General features: G+C 40.6%; 1 protein-coding gene across 12 annotated transcripts in view; it reads right to left on the bottom strand.

Annotated features, from left to right (window-relative positions):
• The window catches only part of PTPRT (protein tyrosine phosphatase receptor type T), a 1067282-nt gene that overhangs the window by 206234 nt on the left and 833451 nt on the right, over positions 1-27597 (bottom strand). For all 12 annotated transcript variants that reach the window (XM_047746505.1, XM_047746499.1, XM_047746504.1 and 9 more), the window contains exon 13: positions 11808-11844. In XM_047746505.1, the coding sequence (XP_047602461.1) occupies positions 11808-11844 (37 nt within the window). The remainder of the gene's footprint in view (positions 1-11807; positions 11845-27597) is intronic.

Genomic DNA, 27597 nt, shown 5'->3' on the forward strand with positions numbered 1-27597 from the left:
AAATAAAGTTTTATTGGAACATGGTCATGCTCATTTTATATTTCTTACCTATGGCTGCTTTCTGTGCTACCATGACCAAGTTGAGTATGTGTGACAGAGACCACGTAGCCTGCAAAACTGAAAATATTTACTATCTGGCCCTTTACAAAACAGTTTGCCAAGTTTATTTTAAGTGGCTACTTTTATTAATTTTTCCCCACCCTTGGAGGTAGGCAGGACATGGCTCACGTGTCAAAAAGAAACGGAAGGGTGAGAGAGGATATGACTTTGGTGTTCCCACCTGGACTATTTCAGTGGCTTCCTACCTGTTCTCCCCATGGTCTTGCCTTGTCTGTGCCCCAGATCCCCATCTCTGATCCACCTTATAAGGTGGTCTGCTTAAACACCTCCAACGGCTCCCACGGTCTCAGGGCCAAGTTCATATATATGCTCTGGGGCTATACAGAGTCTTCAGTGTCCTGGCCTTGCTCTCTCCTTCAGCCCCACCTCTGATCACTCCTGGACTCTGGTCACATAGGCATCTATTCCTTTGCTTTGACCCATTCAAGTTCAGCATGCTTCCTGTCTCCAGCGATCTGCACATGCTACTTCCTCAACTCAGAAGATCTCCTGCCTTACTCTCCAGCCTTGTTCAGTATGATAACTGTCACTCTTTCAAAACTTGTCTCAATAACCACGTTCCTGAGAAGGCAAAACCTAAACCGATTTATGTTTCCCTTCTCGGCTCCCACAGCATCCTGGATTTACCTTCATCACAGCACTTCATCACGCCATATTGATATAATTTTTCTGTTTGCTGTTCTCCCACTAGTTATTTGTGGAGTGCTTATTATAAGCTCAGCGTTGCATGAAGCACTTTACATGCACTGGCCCATTAAATTCTTACATTAGCCCCATGAAGTAAGTGGTGATATTGTCACCGTTTTACAGATGGGGAAACCAAGTCACAGAGCAGTTAAGCACCTTTTCCAGCCTAGAATCAAAGACTCTCCAAATCCAAAGACAAAGTTCTTAACCCATCTGGGACAAGAGGCCACAATCAACAGTAAGTTGCACTCAATAGGTGTTTATTAAGAACTAAATGAATAAGTGAAATTCCGGTTTAGTATTTATCTGCTAGCTGTGTTGCTTGGAAAATTACATTTCTGAGTTTCAGTTTCTCTACTAGTTTCTCTAATAGTTGAAGCCTGGTTGACAGGCCGGGGGAGTCTCCCCACCCTACCAACCTAGGGTTACAACTCTGCTGAGCAGCAGTGCTCAGCTATGAGGGGCAGAAACAGAGGTATAGACGGACAGGTGGTGGGATGGGAAGAGGTTTTCCTAGTGGGTGGAAGAGCAGAAGATAAGTAATGGATCATGGGTCTCAGCAGGACATAAAGGGAAGCTGAAACAGGAAAGGGGCTCAAACCTTTTGGGTAGAGGTGACAAGTGTTTTCTGGTACCTGGCCTATCTCTCCTTCTTAGGCACACAGAAGAATCCAAGTCTTATCAAGGCCATGTAAGTGGAAGTGACACAAATCATTTCTAAGTGAGGTATTCAAGATCTAGATTACTAACCCCACACTTTCTCTTCCCCTGCTGTGGGGTTTTTATGAGGCGACATATATTCTAGATGGCATAACAACAAACTTTTTTGGTATCAAGCTACTGATATTTGGGTATTCATTTGTATTTGCAACAAAGCCTTTCCTATCCTAACTAATCCAGCAGAAGAAAAGGTACTAGTCTCTTGTCTTCTCTTCTATCACCTGGTTCCCCATCATACAGCTTTTCTGTTAGAGGCTTCATGACTCCACTGTCTCCATATTTCCAGCCTATGTTCATATATATTTATATGAAAATTAATTAATTAAAATGGTAAGACCATGCAAAGAAGGAGGTCAGAATGCTGAGTGCCTCAGACTTGTCTTTTGACTTTTATTCCCTTCTAAAGCGAAGAATGTTGAGTAGAAAGAGATATTAATGGGCTAAAGATGACATTGAAGCAGATAACCTTGAAGACAAACTAACTTCTTGGTTTATCAGCTTCAGTATATTGTAGTAACATGGAAGGCTGAGGGCTTTTTGTGGTACCGGGTCTGCTGCAGATTCCAGGACTTAGCCTGGACACTGCCAAAGAGACAAAAGACCCATCACACCCTAAAGATTCTACTATCAACTATTACTGGAAAAGAGGCATGGAAGGGTTTAACAAATAGGAGATAGGAGACTCTGACAGTGGCTCATAGAATCTCACCCAGTCTATGTCACTGACAAGATTCAAAATGGTGCCATGAGAATGCCATGAGCTTTAGACTTAGAGCTCAGCTACAATTCTGTGGATCCTTGAGGTCTTTATTCAACCTTTCTGGGCTTCTACTGCTTCATTTTTTAAGTAAGGGTAATAAGGATAATCACTATTTATTTAGTGCGCAATACATGCCAGGTTTTAATTCTGTCATTGCATTGTCAACTCATGTCAGCATACATAGGCCTGTGACTGGGACACAGTAGATGGTTAATTTTCATTAAGCCCCCCTTCACCACCCTGCTCCTTCAACACTACGTGAAACCCCATCAGAGAAAGCTCTAATGGAACCTTCTTCTATTTCTAGCCCTTGGCTTCAGCCTACCCAGATATCCCCCTTTCTTTGACTCATAATTTTAAAAGCCTGCTATTCCCTTTGTAAGATGTAATTGCTTTGCAGCATCAGATTTGAGCTAAGGTCAACTCAGGTGTCTCAGGTCTTGGGTAGATAATTCTCATCTCTAGTTCACAGGGATGAATTGAGACTTCCCAAGGACATGCTTGAAGAACAAGTGTTGGTTGTGGTTTTGGTTTTCCTGGACTCCACTGTACCAGCTTTGTCTTCCTGAGTGGGGTGTGGAAAAGGTATGTATGTGTGTTGGCAGTGTGGAGGAGCAGTTTGAACAGTCTAGAGAGTAGGGCTAGGAGAAGGATATAAGAAGACTAAGGAGCTGTACCAGTAGTTGTAGCAAGAAAAATATTAATGGGTTGGGATATTTGAATGCCATTTTTGGTTACTTTTAGTCTACTTATGATTTAATTCTCTCCTTCTGTTTTGTCATAAAACCTTCAGGAAAAGCCACATTACTCCTTTGGCATTTTAGGGCATAGAGAGCACTGCGTGAGAACAAAAGGGGCCAAGGGTCAAGGCAACCTTGTCACACGCAAGCAATTCTGAGAACCCCCAATGGGGAAAATTCACTTCATTGGGCTTGCATAGGGAGAAACAGCACTACCCTACCCTAACCACCAAGCACACACCCTGGGCTTTCCCCTCTTAAAATCTGTAGGATTTCTGGGTGCCTGGGTGGCTCAGTGGGTTAAGCATCTGCCTTCGGCTCAGGTCATGATCTCAGGGTCCTGGAATCAAGCCCCGCATCAGGCTCTCTGTTCAGCAGGGAACCTGCTTCCCCCTCTCTCTCTGCCTGCCCCTCTGCCTACTTGTGATCTCTCTCTATCAAATAAAAAAATAAAATCTTTAAAAAAAATCTGGTAGGATTTCTAAGGTCTGAACAATAGCCAAGAGTCTTCCAATAGATAGACTCACTACAGTCTACCTTTCATAAGTGATCCTTCACTGGGGTCTTGACTCCAGCTACCATGGCTAGATTTGGGCATCCTGTGGTCCTGAGTCCCTCCTGAAATTGCTGGGTAGATCATGAGAAAAGAAAAAAACCGCTACAGTCAAAGGTTAACAGGTGCATGAGCAAAATGCTACACTTGGTCAATAAAAATAGGATTGCTAGAATCTCATCTAAACACAATCACCTATAGTTGAAGAGCTTAAAGACTAAGAGCTGAGGTCAGCATCATTCCTTTGCCTCTGTTTCTGCACTTTGGATCTAGCCTGAGTCCATCTGAGAAACATGTGATTTGTGGAATCGTAGGGGAAATGACTAGAGTCCAGGCTTTGGCTTTTCTTCCTCAGAGAATAGCAACGAGAGGCTTGGACCTCTAGGTCTCCTATCAGAGAAGGTTCAGAAGAATGATGGAGGGAAGCTCAAGATGTTTATCATCTGTTATATTCTTGACCTTTTATGTGCATTATCTCAAATAACTGGGAGAAAGAGTCAATGACCTCTGGCCTAAAATGGGTGTGATAGACTAATAGAGGTTTGATTTATCCAAGGTCAAACAGTTAAGCTTTGGACATGGGATTTGAATCCAGGTGACTCTAATTCCCCATTTTTCCATGGAGCCTCTCAAAGAAGCTTCATATAAGACAGAACCTTCCATATAGAATTAGATCAACAGAAAAGGGGAGGACAGGCAGTAGGCATTTCCTATCTGATAGGAGATAATTCCTACATCGTGCTTGGCTTCTCACACCACCTGTAACATGTTATTCTTAGGGTTAAGGAATCCGAGGACACATCATTTCCCCTTCTTGGCTCTAGTCTTAGTATCACAAAATGAGGGCATTTCACTGAAGAATGGGTATTTATTGTCCTGCCAGTCTCTGCAGGGGTGAGAATTCATTATGAAGAGAGAAGAGAAAATGCTGGATGAAATGGTCTACCTCAGGCTTAGCCATTATAAAAAGAAGCTACATTTACAAAAGACCATTGCCCACGCCTCTTGCCTGTTGCCTTTGGGACAATGGTTTTAGTCTATCACTACCACAGGGCAGCATGGAACTATTGGTGACATTGGCCCCTTATCTCATGCTTCATTATTCTGGAGTTCAGCTTTCAGCACCTACTCCAAGGGGGTTGTTTTAATGGGATCGTTAGAGAGTGTTTACTAGATTAAAACTGTGGCTGTCTTCTGCAAAGCAACTCTGCAAATGGCTTTATGGGTTTCCGGATTTATTTTGTCTCAATGACTAGGCTCAGTTTGCAAATCAAATCAAAGCTGATTTTTCTAACTGCCACTCGGGCGCACCCAGCGGGAGTCTGCAAAGCCAGCTGTGTTCCCTTGATGGCTGGTGCCAGAGATGGGAATGCTGTTGCCTGCTGGTGGCCAGAGAGGTTCTAAGAGGGAGAGGGCAGACAGCTTGACCCTAACCAGGGCAGGCAGTCAAAGTCAAAGAAAGCAAATTTTCATTTTCTGGAAGGAGAAAACGCAGATAGGATCTATGTGACCTCAAAGACTCACAGGCAGAGAGAATCGGGAGCCAAATATGGACTCGTGATATTGAAGCTCTGTCCAAATGAAGTGTCCCGTGGTGGAAGGAACTTGTTGGGACAGAAGTAAGGTCCCTGTCATAGCAAGTGGAGCTGGACATCAGTTTCTGGAACAGAAACGGACTGGTATGGTTTTACAACTAAGCCTCTGGGTCAGAAACCATTTTCCCCTTGATCTACTCTGACGGCACGAACTGAGATGCGCAGGTGCCTCCTTCAGCAGGTGCAGCCTGGAACAGGGGCATCATCACCACATGGGATAATCATCTTCCACAGGAAGGCCTGTTCCCCCCTCCTCCTTGAGCCTAAGCACCTCAGAAGTCTAAGTATCCCACCCCAAACTTCTATGTGCTCCATTTTCCCAAGGGTCACCTCTGAGCAGACTCAGCTTATATCTCCAACCTAGTTCCTAAGTTGAGCCCAACCCTCCTCTTCCAAATGTAAGATCAACATTATTTAAGGGGTCTAAATGCACCTTCCCCTTACTTGCCCTGTCTTACATTTTCTGTTTTAACTATACAAATGAAACCTCATTGTTAAGTAGTCTTTGTACTGCCCTCCCTTCAAAGAATAAATAATAGTTCTGTTTCTAAACCAAAATTTAATTTTTTTTAAACCCATTAGCTGAAGTTTTCTCTCTATGGCTCTGAACAAGTTCCAAGAGTACAGTGCGCCAAGCAGAGGGCTTTTAGAATTTTCCTTTGGCTCTTGAATTGGAGGCAATTCCATGATCTTTTTGCTATCCCTCAACCCAACAATGAAACACATCCTCTGTAAAAGAAGAGCACATGATAGATGCCACTGGTGCCACTCTTCCCTTTTGGGTTTGGTGTACCATCCCCCAGCTGCTCTGAGTGTTGAGACCAAGGGCTTATATCTATGACTTTCTCCTGATACATGTGCAGGACTCAGCATTGCCATTCCCCCTGGAGCCACCTGAGAGATGGAGGAGAGGGACAAGGGGAAAGGAATAGGGGAGTACCAACGACTAATTGTTATGGGGGGAGAGGGAGAAATTCTGGTCTTCTTGTTCAAGGCAGAACAACTTGGGAGAAGTTTATACTCTACCTTATCTAGCTTAGGCTTTAATTTATCTGAGAATAGATTCTTGCTTAGCATCTTACTACCTATCCCACTTTCCCCTTTCATTTACAGATTTCTTCCAAGAGCCCTCCCTGAATACCTTCCTTGCGCCCAAATCCCTGCCTCAGGCTCTACTTCTAGGGAATCTGTCTTAAGAGAGGTCCCATTTGTCTTTAGCAGCTCATTGATAAACTCCACTTCCCCACTATGGCTGAACTTAACATTCAGATTCCTCTAAACCTCCAGCCAAAGTCAATCACAGGCAAACCTTGGCTAAGGAACAAAGTAAAGAGGAATGTGAATCTGGGGTAGTGCCAGTGAGTCCCCCACCAATGAAAAAGACTGCCTTCAAGGCTTTTGAGGTCAGCTTGTTCTGATCCTAGGATTATCCCCTTTACTTGCAAATACCAAACTCCCACTCCACAGTCCCTTAGCTGTGGCTTCAATTTGTGGTTCTGTAAATAAATAGTGCCCCCTGGTGATACGTGAATATACCCACCAAATCCTCTGTAAATACTGGGGACTTGGGCCTTTACAGGGACTTTGGGCCCGGGTGTGGCTCTTCTCACAGTCTGATGTGCTCAGTCAGCTGGTCTCTCAAATCCTACCCTTGGTCCTGGTCCTATGCAATTCTCAGTGTTAGGTGAGAAGGGGTGATGATGGGCAGCGAGACAAAAGTCTTCTATGCTATACCAGTCCCAAGGAAGCAGAACCCCAGGTGATGGCTTGGGAACATATCCACCATTACTGCCTGAGCCTTTGGCACCATTGATATTTTAGTCCCCATTCAGTACATTTCACTTCTCTTTGGAAGCTCTGATCACAATTATAATTTCATGATTATCTGTTAAAATCATACATGTAAGGTCTGTTTCCACACTAGACTGGGAGCTCCTTGAGGACCTGGACCATGTGTGCTGATTCACCATAAAAACTGTAGTTCTCTTCAAAGTGTCCTGTTCACAGATGCTCAGCAAGCCAACCATACGAAGGAAATAACATTCATTGACAATAATTTTATCCAAAACACTTTGCAGTACACTTGTACACATACTGTATCATCTGATCCTCTAACAAACTGGATGGTAGAGGTCTTCGTGTACTAGAGCTGGCTTGTCCCATCTTGCTCAAGCCAACTGTAAAACATTCTTGGCTATTTTGCAAGCCAGTTGTTAAACCATTGGTAACTTCATTGAACATGGTGGGGATATTTACATCCTTGAGATCAACAGAGACTATAAATAAGAGGTTTTCTTTTACAAAGTGCAGGTTTATCATCAAACCACTGGCAGTCGGTGTGTTAAAAAATGTTCTGTAAATGAAGAGATGGACATAACTTTAAATATGGTGCCTCTGAGTTTCAGGAAGATGAAGTGAGACTTTCAAGGTCTCTGACCCTTGTTACAGTGAGACACTGGCTTCAAACGCATTTACTCATTTCAGCAGGCATTTTTCAAGTACCAGTGATGTGCCAGGTACTTCCTGCCATGGCAAAACGTGATGGGGAAATTAGTGGTTAAGATCAAGGAGCTCCTTGTGAGAGATCCTCTCAATCAGCAGTGGTAGTGCCTATCCCAGGAGGTGGGCCCTGCTCAGACCCCAGAAGCATGACTGGATCAGGACCTGATACTTCACCACCCTATGGAATCTGAGAGGGGTCCTGCTGTCACAGACCCAGCCACTGGGTGTATGTGGATGGCTCACTGTGTTTACCCTCTGTCCAGGGCTCCTTCCACAGAACCTGCAGCTTCTCTGCCCAAAACAGCCCAAATGAGCTTCCCAAGGGAACAGCAGTCAAATCTAGAGCTCAGCTCACCACCAGGACCCCCTGACAGGGCTAGTTCCTGGTCCTTGCACATTCTTAAAAGCCATTGGGATTGTACCATGAATATAGAATAGTCAGAGGCTCCAAGGGAAACCACATGGACACTACCTCTAACTATATGGGTTCTGCTATGAGTTGAACTCTGTGTCCATACCCCAACTCATATACTGAAATCCTAACCCCCAGAGTCTCAGAATGCAACATCTACAAACACTATATTCAGAACATCTCAGAATATAGGGTTTGTAGATATAATTAGTTAGTTAACTTATGATGAGGTTAAACTAGAGTAGGGTAGGCTCCTAACCTAATAGTATCAGTCCCTATAAAAAAGGGAAAACTTGGATACAAGATGTCCACAGGGGGAATGCTATGAAAGATGAAAAAAACCAAGGAACATCAAAGATTGCCAGCAGCTAGGGGAGAGGCATGGATCAGATCCCTCCTTCATAGTTCTCAAAGGAACCAACCCTACTGATAACCTAGCCTCCACAACTGTGAGACAAGAAATTTTGTTGTTCAGGAGTGCCTGGGTGGCTCAGTGGGTTAAAGTCTCTGCCTTCGGCTCGGGTCATGATCCCAGGATCCTGGGATGGAGCCCCACATCAGGCTCTCTGCTCAGCGGGGAGCCTGCTTCCTCCTCCTCTCTCTCTCTCTCTCTCTGTGCCTCTCCACCTACTTGAGATCTCTGCCTGTCAAATAAATAAATAAAATCTTTAAAAAAAAAGAAATTTTGTTGTTCAGTCACTCAGCTGGTAGTACTTTTGGTACAGCAGCCACAGAACACTAATCCAGGTGCCTTACTTTGCAACCATCCAAAGTGGGCAGCACTACATTAGAGTTTGGGTGACTATCAGGGACACTAAAGACAGACAAGGGTTAGAGCCCCATGCTGGATCCAAGTATGGAATTTAGCAGAAGAGGTGCTGCACTTGCGGTCAGGGCAGAATGACCCTGCCTGAATGTTGGAGACTGTTATATTCTGCCTGTGAACCCTCTAGTTCACACAGATGACTACAGACACCATCTGGAATCACCAGGGTGACGGACAACACACCAGCCAGTTGCTTCATCACCAGAGAGGTGGCCTCAAGCTTGCACATGCGATCATACTCCAGAGGCTGGATGCCCCCTGGCAGCCCCACAAGGAAGATGCCATGATGACAGGAAGGTGGTGGAAACACTTGGACGGAGCTGGATGGCCAGTGGAATATGCCACAGCCACATTGTCCACTGCTGATGCCTGTGGGATTCCCAGTATCTTATTTTCCCCTGTTAAAGGGGAAAGTGTTTTCAGCAAACTCACAAAGTGGGAAATTTGATTCAGGAAAGAGATGGGTTGAATATGGCTTCCTGGCCTTAGATCCTTGATACAGAGTGCTCCTGAGCAGTGCACAGATTTAGAGAGGGTTTGACTTTAATCAAGCCTGGATGCTCCTAGCCTAACTCAAGGCACAGAGAAGACACCAACCAAATAGAAGTCTCCTTTTCTTTGCTTTTTCTTGGCTTTTTTTTTTTTTTCAACAAGTATTCTCTTATCTAGGTCGTACTGAGAGGGCTAATGCCCTGGAGTCTGTAAGACTGGCACTCTGCATTCTCCAGCTCTCTGTCCCACTTCAGGTGCTCCTAGAGCTCTGTCTCTTGGGGCTGATGTGACTGTCCTTGAGGGCCTGGAAAGTGAGGGTGTCGGTCCTTGGAATCTACCTCTGACTATCCTGGCCAGCTAGCTGGGCATTCGCCCTGATTCACTTGTTCCCATCTTTCCACACACCCACATGGGTACACACTCATATGGGTGTGAGTACACACTCCCACTATATGAGTACACACTCCACTAAGTACACAGTCCACCAAGGAAGACTGTGTCCTAAAGGTCAGACAGGAGGAGAAATTCTTATGCTACAAAGAGGTACAAGCTTTCTGCTCTAGTTCTTTAAAGACCCCTGCAATTCTCCTGCAAAGGAGCAAGGCAGCTCCTCAGAAGTATGGCACGGTGGGCCTCAATCCTGAAATCACCAGTAGAGTTGTAGTTATTCTTTTAAAAAGTCCCCGTAGGTACCTACTGCCCATCCAACCATGTGTTCCTGATTTAGAAAATCCGATCTAACCAACTACACTTTAGGGGGGAGTTTTGTCCAGAGGGTATGCCTCGAATCCCACAGGCCCATGGAAGGCAGAACAATCGCATCAAGCCCTCCCTTGTGTAGAGGTCAAAAGCTGGAGGGGAGCCACAGAGCACCATCACCGTGGGTGAGGGAGGTCTCCCATGAGTTTCCTAACCTTGCTGGGCTGCCCCTTTAAGCAGGACACTGCAGACACTCAGCTGTCCTGCTTTTAGTCTAGAGCTCTAGTGCTATCCTATTGATAATGTTCTTCCTTCTGAATTATCTGCTTTCTTCCGTGGGAAAGTCTGCGAAGGCCTGTGATTTGTGCCACTTCTGTTTGCAGGCCATCAATTCTCCTTGCCTCACAAAGAGTATTTTATCTCTTTCTGTCCAGTAGCCTGAGTTCTTGAGAGTGAACAAGTGAGGGACACACCGGCCTCTCATGACTTATGTGAAATCAGAGTGAGTTCTTATCACGGTGAGTCCTTAGTGCTTCCGTCTTCTCCCTTCTGTATCTCCTTCCCTCTTCTGCCTACAGATTGAGCTGGTTTTTTCCAAAGTTATGAAAGTCACAAGTGGTAGGCCTTTGTGCATATCTTGTCAAATAACCCCAATTATTCTCCTCCTTCTCTCTCTTTCCCCACGCCCTCATCTCTTCCTCTTCCTCCACACGTGTGCATTTTCCTCTGAATAAGTGTGCATGTGTGTATATCTTCATGTACGTATAGACACACTTGGGTCATCATCTTTGTTTATGGTTTCTACCTATGATCATATGTCTACTGATGTTTATAACTGTCATCTCTGAGGAAGCATCCTATGTAACTGTATGGGTTGTCGATAAATGCAGGGAACAACAGGATTGTTCAATTTTGGTGTGTTTATATGGAGAGAATGGTTGTTAAAAATATCCATTCTATAACAAAAAGATAAACCTGATTTCTAGCCATTCAACCTTGTAATAGGTTAAATGATAACAAACCATTCATTGATTTTTTTTTTAAAGAGTAATAAACAGAAACATGTACCAATTGAAAGGGCCAGGCAATTCAATTATAATTAGAAAAACAGAAAGTGATGAGCCTGAACAATGCCGCCTTAGTTTTTGGAATAAGTATTGGGATAAATATACATAATAATGCAGTGTTTGTTTTCTCATTACTAAAGGCACCAACACTATCACCTCATTTGTGAAAGCCAAACCCAGTGGAAAGAAGTACAAAAGTCAGAAGATAGGTTTGACAGACATGCTTAAAAAATATACACACAAACAGACCCAAATAGAATCAAAATATATAGCAGAAGAACATTTGAGTCAATTTATATTCACCACTCTACTGATTAATGTACCAGTCCACGCATCCATCCATCTGTCCATCTGTCCGTCCGTCCGTCCGTCCACCCATCCACCCATCCACCCACTGATTCAACAAATATGTTTTGAGTTCTTACTAGGCTTTAGGCACTGTGTTATTAATATATACCTATGGTATATACGTTTAATATATACCTATGGTATATATTAATACCTAGATTCAAATGACTCCAATGAAAATAACAATTCTTTTTTATTTTTAGTAATTGTTGGCTCAACTTTCCCTCCATGGCTAAAAGGAGAAATACTTAAACAGCTGAAGACAGACAAGGACATGCCAACATACCTTTTGTAGCCAGGCGAACGCAGTTGATTTTGGTCTCCTACGAACAACAAAAGTGAGGTTCCGGTTAATTAGTTGCAGGTTTGATTTGTTATATAAAGAAAAAATATACATATGTGTTTTTAATTATAATTTTAAATCTGTCTTTGCCATTTTTTCTCCCATTGGAATCACCTTTTAATTCTATTTCTTCATTTCTTTTTGGGCTAGGTACATACTTTGTTCCTTTCACTTCCTGGCTCTGATCACCTCATAAGCTTCTTCCCCAGACAGAACCACTTACAAACATATCAGATGCTGCTATTGCCTAGCACAGGACAACTTTAACAATGACACTAAGTAGGTATACTGGGACATGGGTTAATAGATGGCACCAGGACCATCCTTGGGAACCTATAAAAGAATAATGCATCTATCAGCACAGACTGATCAGACACTTGGCAATAGCTCAGTCAATAAGAATGTGTAAGAATCAAACTGCAAAGCTCATATTCAAAGAGTCATGTTGGTCCCCAGATCATTGGTGAACCTCACAGTTTCCATGGATAATGTTGTGAGTGTAGGCTTATGTGGCAATTGAATCTTTGCTCTGTAAACTACCTAATTATTGTTGGCTCTTCCCCAAGTGGAAAAAATCCATAAACTTGTGATGTTACTGGGCATGCAGTTGAGTTACAGAAGAGTGTGCTTAGAAGGAGAATCATTTTAGCCAGCTTTTTTGGGATGGTCTCCCAGAAGGCCCTGGAACCAGTTGAAAATTCCAGTCAACTAAGCTCTACCTCCAGCAACAGTCTCAATGTAGTGTGTCAATGAAAATAAAAGGCAAAAAATGCAAGTGTGTGAGTCTCAAGAATCAAATGTGTGTCTTCCTACTGCTTACTCATAAGAAATCACTGCATCTTGAAGGCACTTGGGTTAGTCAGGTCTATGAGTGTTCCTGGACCCAATTCTGTTGTGTGTATGTGTGGTGGTGGAGGGGGTTCTTCCCCTTCCAAACTACCAAGCAATCCTCAGATACCAGCAGGGTATCTGAGAATTCAGCTCAGGTCTGACACTGTCTACCTGGAGATGGCATCAGATTCCATAGGTTAAGGGTTCAGTTCTATAGGACTGTCCCGTACCCCACCACTTTAGATGCTAGGTATGAGCCTCTGGCTGTTATCTGTGCTTTTGACCTCCCAGCTACAGTTTGGAGGTTCCAATTTCTAGAGCAGCTCACAGAACTCAAAGAAACATGTTAGTAGATCACTAGTTTATTGTAAAAGGTTGTAACTCAGGAACAGCCAGCCAGATAGAAGAGATGCATAGGGTGAGGCATGTGGGGAGGGGTGCAGAACCTCCATGCCTTTTCCAGAGGTGCTGCTCTCCCCAATCTCCATGTGGTCACCTCCCCAGAAGCTCTCTAAGCCTAGTCCTTCTGGATTTTTATGGAGGCTCCACTGCATGGCCATTATTGACTAAGTCATCAGCTATTGGCTGATTCAACCTCTAGCCCTTCACCTCTCCCCAGAGGTCCAGTAGGCTAGGGGTGGGCTGAGACTGTGGGACTGTGGGACTAAATGTTCCAAACCTCCAAGTAGGTGCTGATCCTCCCAGCAACCAGCTTCTTCCTTAGGTGGGGTCCAAAAGTCACCCTCATTAACATAGCAAAAGACACCTTTAGGGCCACTGACACTTAGGAAATTCCAAGGGTTTAGGAAGCTGTGAGCCAGAAACCATGGACAAAGACCAAATACACGTGAGATATATACTTTTGATCATCTCAATGACTAAAAATTCATTTCTAAGAAATCACAATATTGCACCAGGGTTATGCAGAAGTATAAAACCCATGAGCTTCAGCAGCTAAAAACAGTAAAGGTGTATTTCTCATTCAAACTAACAGGTCCAGGATAGGTGCACAACTGGGTCTGAAGTGGGATTGTAGTGGTGTTTGGGAGATAACTGTAATCACTGTAGTCACTCAGAGACCAAGGCTGGTACCTCTATTTAAATTCAATTTAGTTAACATACAGTATATTATTAGTTTTAGGGACAGAATTTAGTGATTCATCAGTTGCAGAAACACCCAGTGCTCATTACATCAAGTGTTCCTTAATGCCCATCATCCAATTACCCCTTCCCCACCCCATTTCCGCTCCAGCAACCCTCAATTTGTTTCCTATAGTTAAAAGTCTCTTACGGTTTTTATCTTATTTTATTTATCCTTTCCTTCCCCTCTGTTCATCTGTTGTGTTTCTTAAATTCCGCATGAGTGAAATCATATGGTATTTGTCTTTCTCTGACTGAATTATTTCACTTAGCAGAATACCTCTTAGTTCCATCCACATCATTGCAAATGGCAAGATTTCATTCTTTTTGGTGTCCGAGTAAAATTCCATTATATGGATGTATATATGTGTGTGTGTCACATCTTCTTTATCCATTCATCTGTCAATGGATATCTGGACCCTTTCCATAGTTTGGCTACTATAGACATTGCTGCTATAAACATTGGGGTGCATGTACCTCTTTGAATCTGTATTTTTGTATCCTTTGGATAAATACCTCGTAGTGCAATCGCTGGGTTATAGGACAGTTCTATTTTTAACTTTTTGAGAAACCTCCATACTATTTTCCAGAGTAGTTGCTCCAGTTTTTATTCCCATCAAGAGTGTAAGAGGGCTCCCCTTTCTCTGCATGATCACCAACATCTTTTGTTTCCTGAATTGTTAATTTTAGCCATTCTGACTGGTGTGATATCTCATTGTGGTTTTGATTTGTATTTCCCTGATGCTGGTGATATTGAGTATTTTCTCATGTGTGTGTTAGCCATTTGTATGTCTTCTTTGGAGAAATGTTTGTTCATGTCTACCTCCATTTTAACACAAGGTTTCATGATTCACTGAGGCAGAAGCAAAGAATGCTGGAGTCGGGCACTCAAAAGCAAATGTTTTATATCAGAAGCTACACTTACTTGACTCAAGTCATATGGCCATGCCTAACTTAAGTGAGGTGGCAAAATGGAGTCCTCCATGCACCTAGAAGTAGAGAAGAAATGGTAATGTCTACAGCAGAGTCTATTTTCTCTAGGCACACCTCTGAATGCTAGAAAATGTCACTTTAAGTATGACTCCCCAGTGGTCTTGATTCTATTCTTCACACCACAGAAAGTCTTCCCTTGCTTGTGTACAAAAGATGTCTGGATATCAAAAAATGGTTCTCATGTCCATTAATGCTCTTCAACAATTCCTCAGATGATAAGAGTTCAAGTCCTTTGAACCAATATTGCTACTCATCCAGGGACATCCTGCAGTTTTATCCCTCTTACTGAGATGGAACTAGAATAGGAAGCAGCAGTTTACATGTGGTCTTGTCAATATATGATTACTTAGATTATCACTATTTTCTATTTCCTTAGTTATACTGGGCTTCTATTAACACAGCCAATATGCCGATATCTCAATATCTCAGTTTTTCACTGATCACGATGAATGTGCCGTCAACCTTCTCCCAACAACAACAACAACAAAAAAAAAAAAAAAAAAAAAAAAAGAAAGAAAAGAAAGAGAGAAGGAAAGAAATTTGCCTGTTTCCACATATATAAATGTGATTGTATTGCTCAAATGCAAGTACAGAGTCATATACTGATTTCCCCTATTGACTTCCATCTTCTTTGATCTGGTTGCTACAGCTTGTCATCATATTCTCCACCATATATAAGTTTTTGAACACATTTTTCCATAATTTTATCCAAATCTTATTAATATAAGTGGTAAATCTTATTAATATAAGTGGTAACCTGGAAAATGCCATTGATAAAGATTTGTGACATGTACTAGAATCCACGTTCCAGGTTGGCATTCATTGCTCATCAGAATTTTTGGTTGGTTATCTAACTATTCATTTCCTCAACTGCTTATGAACTTGGATCCTCCTGCTGAGTTTTCCCACCAAAAGAGCTTGAAAATAGGGTCAAACTCACTTCAGGTACTCAGACTCTGTCTACTGCATTTCCCCACTCTATCAGTCTAAGAACTCTCTCAAAGAAAGAAGGTTGAGTTGACATAAGTTGTTTTTTAGGACAAGTTTTTCCCTTTCTTTCTTTCTTTTTTTAATGCTGAAAGTGCTCTTTTTAAAAAATAAATAATTACCTTATTAAACAACTGGAAAATGTAGAAATATTAAAAGAATATCACACAGTATGATTCAAATTTATGAAGTATTCATTTAGGTGTTCATATGATATTTCAAGTAAACTATATTTTTTAAAAAAGTGTTTTTTTAAGGAGGATATCCAGAAGACAGAAAGAAGGAAAAATTATATAAGAAATATAAAAATAAGGTGTAAAGAGAGTTTGTGTATTCGGTATTTTTCTATTTTTTTGAGTGAGGCTTGAATAGCTATGTATTTCCCCCTTAGGACCACCTTTGCTGTATCCCATAGGTTTTGGACCAATGTGTCTTCATTCTCATTGGTTTCCAGGAATTGTTTAAGTTCTTCTTTGATTTCCTGGTTGAACCAAACATTTTAAAGCAGGATGGTCTTTAGCTTCCAAGTGTTTGAATTCCTTCCAAACTTTTGCTTGTGATTGAGTTCCAGTTTCAAAGCATTGTGGTCTGAGAATATGCAGGGAATGATCTCAATCTTTTGGAATCGGTTGAGACCTGATTTGTGACCCAATATGTGGTCTGTTCTGGAGAAAGTTCCACAAAAAGGAGAATTTCATACTAATATCCCTGATGAATATGGATGCCAAGATTCTCAACAAGTTCTAGCTAATTGGATGCAACAGTACATTAAAAAGATTATCTACCAAGACCAGGTGGGATTTATCCCTGGGGTGGTTCAACATTCACAAATCAATCAGTGTGATAGAACAAATCAATAAGAGAAGAGAGAAGAACCATATGGTCCTCTCAAGTGATGCAGAAAAAGCATTTGACAAAATACAGCATCCTTTCCTGATTAAAACTCTTCCAAGTATAGGGACAGAGGGAACATTCCTCAACTTCATAAAATCCACCTATGAAAATCCCACAGAGAATATCATTCTTAATGGGCAAAAACTGAGAGCCTTCCTGCTGAGATCAGAACATGACAAGGATGACCACTCATGCCACTGTTGTTCAACATAATACTAGAAGTCCTAACAACAGCAATCAGACAACAAAAAGAAATAAAAGGCATTCAACTTGGCAAAGAAGAAGTCAAACTCTCCCTCTTTGCAGATGACATGATCCTTTATGTGGAAAACACAAAAGACTCCACCTCCACATTATTAGAACTCATACAGCACTTCACTAATGTGGTGAGATATAAAATCAATGCACAGAAATCAGTTGCTTTCTTATACACTAACAGTGAAACTGTAGAAAGGACAATTAGAGAATCGATTCCATTTACAAAAGCACCAAAAAACATAAGATACCTTGGAATAAACCTAACCAAGAGGAAAAGGATCTATACCTGAGGAACTACAGAATGCTCATGAAAGAAACTGAAGATGACACAAAAAGATGGAAAAACATTCCATGCTCATGGGTCAGAAGAATAAACATTGTTAAAATGTCTCTGTTGCCCAGAGCAATCTATACTTTCAATGCCATCCTGATCAAAATACCAGCAGCATTTTTCAAACTGCTGGAACAAACAATCCTAAAATTTGTATGGAATCAGAAAAGACCCCAAATTGCTAAGGAAATGTTGAAGAAAAACAGAGCTGGGGGCATCACATTGCCTAATTTCAAGCTTTATTACAAAGCTGTGATCACCAAGACAGCATGGTACTGGCACAAAAACAGACACATAGACCAATGGAACAGAGTAGAGAGCCCAGATATGGACCCTCAACTCTATGGTCAAATAATCTTTGACAAAGCAGGAAAAAATATCCAGTGTAAAAAAGACAGTCCCTTCAATAAATGGTGCTGGGAAAATTGGATAGTTATGTAGAAGAATGAAACTTGACCATTCTCTTACACCATACACAAAGATAAACTCAAAATGGATGAAAGACCTCAATGTGAGACAGGAATCCATCAAAATCCTGAGGAGAACATAGGCAGTAACCTCTTCAACATCACCCACAGCAACTTCTTTCAAGACACATCTCCAAAGGCAAAGGAAACAAAAGCAAAAATGAACTTTTGGAACTTCATCAAGATAAAAAGCTTCTGCACAGCAAAGGAAACAGTCAACAAAACAAGAGACAACCCATGGAATGGGAGAAGATATTTGCAAATGACACTACAGACAAGGGTTGTACAAAGGGCTGATATCCAAAATCTATAAAGAACTCCTCAAACTCAACACACACAAAACAGATAATCACATCAAAAAATGGGCAAAAGACATTAACAGACACTTCTCCAAAGAAGACAATCAAATGGCTAACAGACACATGAAAAAATGTTCATCATTAGCCATCAGGGAGATTCAAATCAAACCACACTGAGAAACTACCTTACACTAGTTAGAATGGCCAAAATTAACAACACAGTAAACAACAAGTGTTGGAAAGGATGTGGAGATAGGGGAACCCTCTTACACTGTTGGTGGGAAATTGGTGTAGCCACTTTGGAAAACAGTGTGGAGATTCCTTAGGAAATTAAAAATAGAGCTGCTCTATGACCCAGCAATTGCACTACTGGGTATTTACCCCAAAGATACAGATGTAGTGAAAGAAGGGCCATCTGTACCCCAATGTTTATAGCAGCAATGACCATAGTCGCCAAACTGTGGAAAGAGCCAAGATGCCCTTCAACTGACAAGTGGATAAAGAAGATATTGTCCATATATACAATGGAGTATTAAGCTTCCATCAGAGTGATGATGAATCTTGGAACACTGAAAAAAATAAATAAAATTCAAAATGTAAGTAAAAAAATAATAAAATAATTTGTGAAGGAAATATACTGAACCATAAGAACTGTTACATGGTTCATTTGAAGTGCAACATACATAGTATGTTAGTTAGTAGACAAGTAGTAGACAAGTCTACTAACCTTAACTACAGTTTGCCAAATTTTTCACAAAGCAAGCACCCACCTATGACCAGTACCCCAGATGAAAATGCCAAACATTACCAGCACTTTAGAAGCACCTTCCTGCCCTCTCTGGGTCACTTCATCCCTGCAATGGTGAACACTAACCTGCGTTCCGTTTTAAGATTTTATTTATTTATTCAAGAGAAAGAGAGAGAGAGAGTTGTGGGGTGGTGGGGGGGAGGCCGGTTGGTGAGCAGAGGGAGAGGGACAAGCAGACTCCCTGCTGAGCATGGAGCCTGACATGGGGCTCAATCCCAAGACCCTGAGATCACAACCTGTGCCAAAACCAAGAGTCAAATGCCCAACTGACTGAGCCACCCAGGTGCCCCTATATTAACCTGCCTTCTGTAATAGTGTTCTCTCTCCCTCTCTCTCTTTTTCAGAAGATTTATTTTATTTAGAGAGAGAGAAAGAGAGAGAGAGGACATGTATAGTGGGGGAGGCAGAGGAAGAGAGAGAGAGAAACAAAAGCAGACTCCATGCTGCAGTCCAACACAGGGCTTGATCTCATGACTATGAGATCAGATCTGAGCTGAAAGCAAGAGTCAAATGCTCAACTGTGCCACCCTGGTGACCCAGGAATGTTCTCTTTAAAATGTGTTACATTAAAGGGAATCTGGGTAGCTACAATGGTTTGTTCTACTGCCTTCTGCCCCTCATTGGGTCATTTGTAAGAACTTTCTAATTCTGAGAATCATCTTCCCTTCCACAATTGCATTCATGACTGTGGGCCATTTCCAACACAACCTCCTCCACCCCATATCCATTAAAAGCTGTTTTCTATAATCTGGAGTGCATGTCTCATTATGCTTAACTCTCCCTGGCTCTCACAAACATGATGTTGACATGTCTGCTTTCTCCCAAGCTCCTGACACCTTTAATTCCATAGCCAATTTATCTTTGTTGGTTAGAATTAGATACAAAATAACAAAGTCCTAAGTCACTCTGTTGACCTTCTGCATGACTGAACTGTTAGCAAGCAAGTCAGGAAGGTGCTAGATATGCTACATCCCAACATATGGTAAGTCTGGCCATTGCACATATACCCAAAGTCCCCAATCAGTTCAATAAACAGGAAATGATTATATAAAGCTTTCAGAAAAGGAGAAACATTTGTATATTTTCTATCTCTATTATTACATCCTACTTCTACGTCTGTAATATATCCTGGGACAGTACAATAATTTCATTTCCCCATCCTAACTTCACTCAAATCCCACTTCCCACTTGATATTTGTGTATCTAGACACAGATATGTACCACATTGGGGCAGAATATAATTCCCTAACTGTTTGATTCTGCTGAGACCTAGTCCTACTCAAGCTCTGCCAGTACGGGGCAACATTGAGCAAGTCACCACCACTTTCTATTGCTCGATTTTCCCATCAGTGAAATAAGAGAGAAAAGGGTAGAGAAGGCCAATTTGCTACAGTGGGCAGAGTATTCTAAGTTTGCTTCAAGTTCACAAAATGTGAGGTCTGGTTTCAGCTACTGGCAGTGCTCCTGCTCTTTCAGTACTCTGTTCTCTCGACATCACTCCATATCATCATACCCCTCCCCACAACACATAGCTTACTAAAAATAAGACGACACCGGTGGGGGGGGGGTACCTTTCATCTACCTTATTTCCCAGAATGCCATATGTCTACACCTACTTACCTACTCATGGTCTTCATTTCAAGACTAGATCAAGTCTGATCCATCCATCCATCCAACCAGCCAGCCAGCCAGCCAGCCTTCACTACCTAAGAAATTAAAGGGTATCTCTCTAACTCAGAGACTTGCAGCATAGTGTCCAAGGCATCAAATAGTTCTATAATTGCTACTTACTATCCAGATGGACTTAGGTTAAGTTATACTACCACCCTGACCAAGAAGTCATAGATAACTGGGTAGTGCATATAATTTTTATTCTATTGCCACATTAGACTGCTCTAGGTAATAGGATGGGGAATTAGGTCTGACCCCAGTTTTCAAATAATTTCCCCAGTTACCCTAACTCATGCCTTCGTCTTCTCTAAGGTTGAGTCACCCTTGTAAATATGATGAAAGTTAGTCCTGACACCATAATTTAGTTTGCTGAGTTGCTTTGGCTCCTCCTTTAATATTCCTCTAAGTCTTGGCTGGGGCTCCAACAGCCCACTTAACCCTTTATTCATCTGGTCAACCAAACATCATATATTTGTTGATATGATCACTATTAATTATATTGATGATTACTGAATGATCACAAATGACCAGGCATTGTGCTGTTATTACAGTATTACAGAATTATAGCATGGGCAAAACAGACATAGTCCATGTCCTCATGGAGCATGTACACATTATTTTCAAATGTTTGCGACAAACATTAGGTAACTATTCTCACAAATAAGTATCTAATAACAAGTTGTAATAAACCTACTGTGAGGAAGAAGTACTAGGTTTTATGTATGTGTATCAAGATGACATGAGGTGTGGATGGGAAGGAAGATAATACATTGCCTTGAGCAAAGACCATTTAACCTGTGACCTGGAAGATCAGTAGGAGGTAATTATAAGAAGTGTCAAAAACAGTGTGTCCTGGGCTCAGGAACAGACATGCAAAGACCCCAAAGTGAGAAAATGCATGGTGTAGTTGAAGGTGTAAAGAAGTCTGGAAGATAACATCATAATGAAGAATCTGAAGAATGATATGAGATGAAGCTAGAGACAGAAGCCTGGTAGAGCCTTTTAGACTGTAGAGTTTCAGTCTATATGTTAATATCAACAGGAAACAATCAAAGAGTTATGAACAGGAACAATAAAGTTTCCAGATTCACATTTTTTAAGACATAGAGACTGTTATATAGAAAACAGACTTATGGTATAGGAAAAACTAGTCAGTAGGAAGAAGATAGTGGTGTAGTCTGGCCTAGAGATGGTGATGGCCAAAAGAGTGGCTGCAGAGATGCTGTTTCAACCTCCCCCCACCCTAGGAAGGCATATTTTGACTCTGCCTGACCTTAGAGACTTCCCACTACCTCACCCCACCCAATGCTTATGACTCTGTATTGGCTTCTGGTACAGACACCTACTGGGTCCTCAATCTAATCTCTCTGCACCCCAATTCTCTTTGACTCTCTTCTAAAAATCCACAAAGTACACAACCTTAGCATAATTAAAATACAGCGAATCCTCAAAACTTCATAATCTCTGTTAGTAAAAAACAAACAAACAAACAAACAAAAACCACAACTGAATAAAATATTTCTAAGGTTTTCAGCACAAGGTTCTGTGGACAGCAAGGTCCATACAGGAAAGCAACTTGAAAGAGAAGAGATGTAAGCCAGCAGAAGGTGTAATATCAATCTGAAATGGTTTTAGAGTGGAAGGGGTTGGGGGGATGTATCAGCCTAGTGATGGGTATTGAGGAGGGCATGTATTGCATGGAGCACTGTGTGTTACACACAAATAATGAATCATGGAACACTACATCAAAAGCTAATGATGTACTGTATTGTGACTAACATAACATTATAAAAAAATAAAATGATCATTAGCAAGAATGAGTTCACATGTAGGAAAAATCTGAAAATGTGTGAAAATGCTGGTAGATTAAGACAATGAATAGACAGAAAAGACTTGAAGGCATACTAATTCAAGGGGTAACCTTAAATAGGTATCACTTATGGGGGGAAATAAGGTAAAAAGAAGGGAAAAGTGCCCTTGGGAGATTGGATGAGAAAAAGGAAAAGAGGCAGAAGGAATTTTAAGATCCCATAAGTCAATAGAGAACAACAGCAGCAACAATGAGTCCAAGAATATGCAAATGCCCATCCCCCATCAAAACTTAAACTTAGTTATCAACAAAACTTAGTTATCCATTAAAAAACTGGACTTCACTACTGTATCAGAATACTGTGTTTTTAAACTAGAAATATTATAAGCCACCTTAAATCTACAATATGAACAAAAGAAAGGAGCCAAATACAACTACTATATGAAGAAAATGGAGGGGTGACTGGGTGGCTCAATTGATTAAGAGTCTGCCTTCAGCTTAGGTCCTGATTTCAGGGTCCTGGGTTTGAGCCCTGCATTGGGCTTCCTGCTCAGTGGGGAGACTGCTTCTCCCTCTCCTTCTACCTGCTGCTCCCCCTGCTGTGCTCTCTCTATCAAATAAATAAATCTTAAAAAAAGAAAATGGAAAATAAAAATCAAAATATCCTAAGTGATGAAAATCCATCCCCTAAACAAAACAAAAACAATTGCACCCCAGAAGAAAATGATAAACAACACTCCAAATTGAATTAAATTTCCTCAAACAACTTTGAATTAGAAATGCAAAGATTAGAAATTGAAGTGTCTAAAAAAATCAGCACAAAAAGAGAGAGTTGATTGAACATTAAAATAAGAAAAAAGGCCAAAGCACTTCAGAAATGAAGTTTAAATAATAAGGTGTCCAAAGTAAAATTTTAATAAGGGGCACTGAAGAAAGGGAAAAACAACCAAAAGAAAGAAAATGAAATAAATAAAACAGCCAGGGTCAGTGAAAGGGTGACTTAAAGAGAAGACAAAGAGGATCCAATATATGTATACTTGAAATCCCTGAGAAGACAGAACAGTTTGATAGGCAATGATTTAGAACAATAAACCAAGGAAAATTTCTGGAATTAAAAGATAACCTGAGGGTTCCTGGGTGGCTCAGTTGGTTGAGCGACTGCCTTCAGCTCAGGTCATAATCCCAGAGTCCTGGGATTGAGTCCCACATCAGAATCCTTGCTTCATGGGGAGTCTGCTCCCTCTGACCTTCTCCCCTCTCGTGCTCTCTCTCACTATCTCTCTCTCAAATAAATAAATAAAATCTTTAAAAAATTTAAATTTAAATTTAAAAAGCTTCACCTGATTAAATCAGGCCTACCCAGGAAATCTCTTAAAAAAAAAAAAAAGATAACCTGAGCCTACATAGTGAAAGGACTCAAAGACCTGAAAGATCTATTCCAAGATCCTAATAAAACAATTCAACTAAAAAAAGAAAAAGTCCTCAAGGACTCCAGGCAAAGAAATCAAATAATTCACAAGGGCAAGAGATGTCATGAGATATCTCCAAAGCAACATATAAGGCCAGGAAATATGGGGCAGCATTTTCAAGAAACTCAGAGAAATTATGAACCAAGGATTTTATACCTAGCCAGGCATGTTTTGAATTTCAAAGCTATAGAAAAAAAAAAAACTTTCAACATTCAATAACTCAATGAATACCAATGAATACTCATGAGTCTTTCTTGAGGTATTTATCACAGGATAAGTGTCACTCAACAAAGAGTTAACTGAAGAAATTTCAGCAAAAGGAGTGATATATATTTAACTGTAAATCTAAGACTAAAACAAAGTCCCTACCTAGATATAACACAAAAATTTTATATTTTCTGACAATGCAGAAGTAATGCAAGAAAAAGTGAAAAAGAGAAAAAACAGAGAAAGAGGGGAGTAGGATAAACTCATTGATTGTTCTACAGGAACTAGGTGAAAGTCAATGGATCCATCAAAAACTTACAAGCCAGTGATGTCTGCAAGATGGCAGAATAAGAATTTCCAGTACTCATCCTCCTACAGAAATATAATTTTGACAACTACACATGGAGAAGAGTACCTCTGGAGTACCTTCGTGGGAGCTCAGAAGTCCAGCAGAGGGGTCCCAGTACCCTACCAGAGCAGAAAGTCTGAGAACAAATGCAATGAAGAGGGTAAGAGGAGCAGTTTCACTTTATTCACATTACCCGTCCCCCAGAGTGGCACAGCCCAAAGCCAAGAGAGACCCCACCAGCCCATGATTTCTCTCCTGGAGCTATATGAGAGCACAGTGAATGCCTGGCTTCTTCAGTTGGCAAGATGCTTCCCAAGAGGCCCACTCTTTTCTTGTCCCAACCAGAACACTAAAGGGATAAGCATGGCTAAATAGTTTGAGGGACATTAGGAGTAGGGAAAAGAAAAATGTGGTATATATAGGAGTATGGACTACTATTGAGCCTTAAAAAAGACAGACATCCTGCCATTTGCAACAACATGGATGAACCTGGAGGACATTGTGCAAAGTGAAATAAGCCAGACAGAGGAAAACAAATACTGTGTGATCTCACTTACATGTGGAATTAAAAAAAAAACAACAACTGAAGTTGTAAAAGCAGAAGGAGGAATGGTGTTTGTAAGGGGCTGGAGAGCAAGGAAGATGCTGGTCCAAGAGTTATGTAGGATTCCTAAGTTTTGGAGATCTGTATAATACTGTATTTTATACTGGAAATTTGCTTAGAGAGTATATCTTAAATGTTCTCACCACACACAATGTGAGATGATGCGTATGTTAGTCAGCTCAACTGTGGTAATCATTTCACAATGTACATGTGTCTCAAAATATCACACTGTACATCTTAAATGTATACCACTTTTATTTGTTGATTATACCTTAATAATTCTGGGAAGAAATGTTGACAAACCAGACGACAGTAAAGGTTAGCTACAAAAAGAGGACTGAAGGATTACAATGATAACTACCAGAAAAGAAGTACAAATCTTTCTGAATATCAAAAGACATTTTAGCACAAAAGAGTAAGGAAAACACATATAAAGAATGATATAAAGAATGGGTGATAGAGTTGAGACCAAATATGTCAGTCATGTCAATAAATGTGAATGGTTTTAACTCACATAATTAAAATCAAAGGGATTTCAAACTGTTTCATAAAGCAAGACCCAAGTGTCTGCTATATATAAAGATCACACCTAAAACAGTGATTCAGAAAAGCAACAATAAAGGAATGGGAGAAATTATACAAATGAAAAAAAAAACAGCAATAAGAGCAATCCTGATATCAGACAGATGAGAATACAATTTAAAAAGCATTAAATATAAGAAAGGACACTTTCTAATGCTTAAACCCACAATTAATGAGAAATACAACAGGTATGAACATCTCTGCACCAAAACCACAATAATCACCTTTATGAAGTAGAAACTCTAAGAGATGCAAGAATAATAGGCTATTGTCAGCATAAGACAGATCAAGTGGGAAAAAAGGCACAGACACAGAAATGCTAAAATAAGCAAACCTAGTGGATGTGTATCAAACTCTACAGCCTGATAATAGAAAACTTCTCCTTATGGTTTTATGAAACATTCACAAAAATTGACCATATATTAGCTAATTTAAAAAGCACCACTATGTTCCATAAAATAGAATTATTATCAATATTCTATGATTACAATGTAATAAAATTAAAAATTATTAAGAATATTAAAAAACCGGGGCGCCTGGGTGGCTCAGTGGGTTAAGCCGCTGCCTTCGGCTCAGGTCATGATCCCAGGTCCTGGGATCGAGCCCCACATCGGGCTTTCTGCTCAGCAGGGAGCCTGCTTCCTCCTCTCTCTCTGCCTGCATCTCTGCCTACTTGTGATTTCTCTCTGTCAAATAAATAAATAAAATCTTTAAAAAAAAAAAAAAAGAATATTAAAAAACCAAACAGGTCCTTCCACCTCAAAAGCTCCAAAATAATTTCTTTTGACTTACTCCTGGGTGAACAGGGCATTAAAATACAAGGAAAATTCTACATGTCAGAATCTATGAAAAACATTTATAGCTGACATAAAACGAAAGAATGAAAAAAAATAAGTTTTCCAGCACAAAAATCTAGGAAAGGAACCAAAAAACATGCACCAAAAAGAAAACAAAAGGGAATAGTAAAGGCAAAAGAAGAAATTATTTAAGAGAAAAATTGTAGAACAAAGGGAAAGAGAGAGGAAGCACCATTATACAACTCAGAAATGACAAAGGGGAAATAACCATTGAAAAAGACGAAATTTGTAAAAATGTGACTATTCTTCAGATGTCTGGAAATAATTTTGAAAAGCGAAATGAAATTGATAAATGTCTAGGAAAAAATGGGTCATATTAGAAATAAAAACTTATACTACAGTCCACAGAAGAAAAAAAGAAATATGTCAGGGACTATTCCATAAAAAACACACTGCTGGGACGCCTGGGTGGCTCAGTTGGTTAAGCCGCTGCCTTCGGCTCAGGTCATGATCCCAGAGTCCTGGGATCGAGTCCCACATCGGGCTCCTTGTTCTGTGGGGAGCCTGCTTCTCCCTCTGCCTCTGCCTGCCGCTCTGTCTGCCTGTGCTCGCTCTCTCTCTCTCTCTGACAAATAAATAAATAAAATCTTTAAAAACAAAACAAAACAAAACACACTGCTCCCAGATGTCTTCACTGGGGACTATGACCAGACCATTAAAGAGAAGATGGTACTAACATATATTGTTCTACAACATGGAGAATGAAGGAGAACTTGCTCATTTCTTTATGAAACCAGCATAACATTGACACATAAACTTGGTAAAGACAATACCAAAGAAGGGGAAATTATAGACCAATTTTATTTTTGAATGTGTGAGACTCTTAAAGTGTTAGTGAACAGAATTCAACACTGCATTGAGAAAAATAAAATGCCATGGACAAATGGAATATATTCTAGAAGTGGAAGGTCGGTTCACTGTGAAGAAATCCATTCATATAATATATATACCATATTAATAGATCAAAGAAGAAAATCATTATCTCTAATGTAGAAAAAGCATTTGATGCAATTCAACATTTATTTCTAATTTAAAAACACACTCAAGAAAATAGGAATTGATGAAGACTTTCATAATATGATGAAAAAAAAAATCTTAGTCCTAAAATCAGCATCCTACTTAATGGGGATTTAGTGAAGGCATTCCCACTAAGATCAAGATCAAGAGTAGAATGTT

This window comes from Lutra lutra, chromosome 9 (assembly GCF_902655055.1).
Source record: "Lutra lutra chromosome 9, mLutLut1.2, whole genome shotgun sequence".
Classification (NCBI taxonomy): Eukaryota; Metazoa; Chordata; class Mammalia; order Carnivora; family Mustelidae; genus Lutra; species Lutra lutra.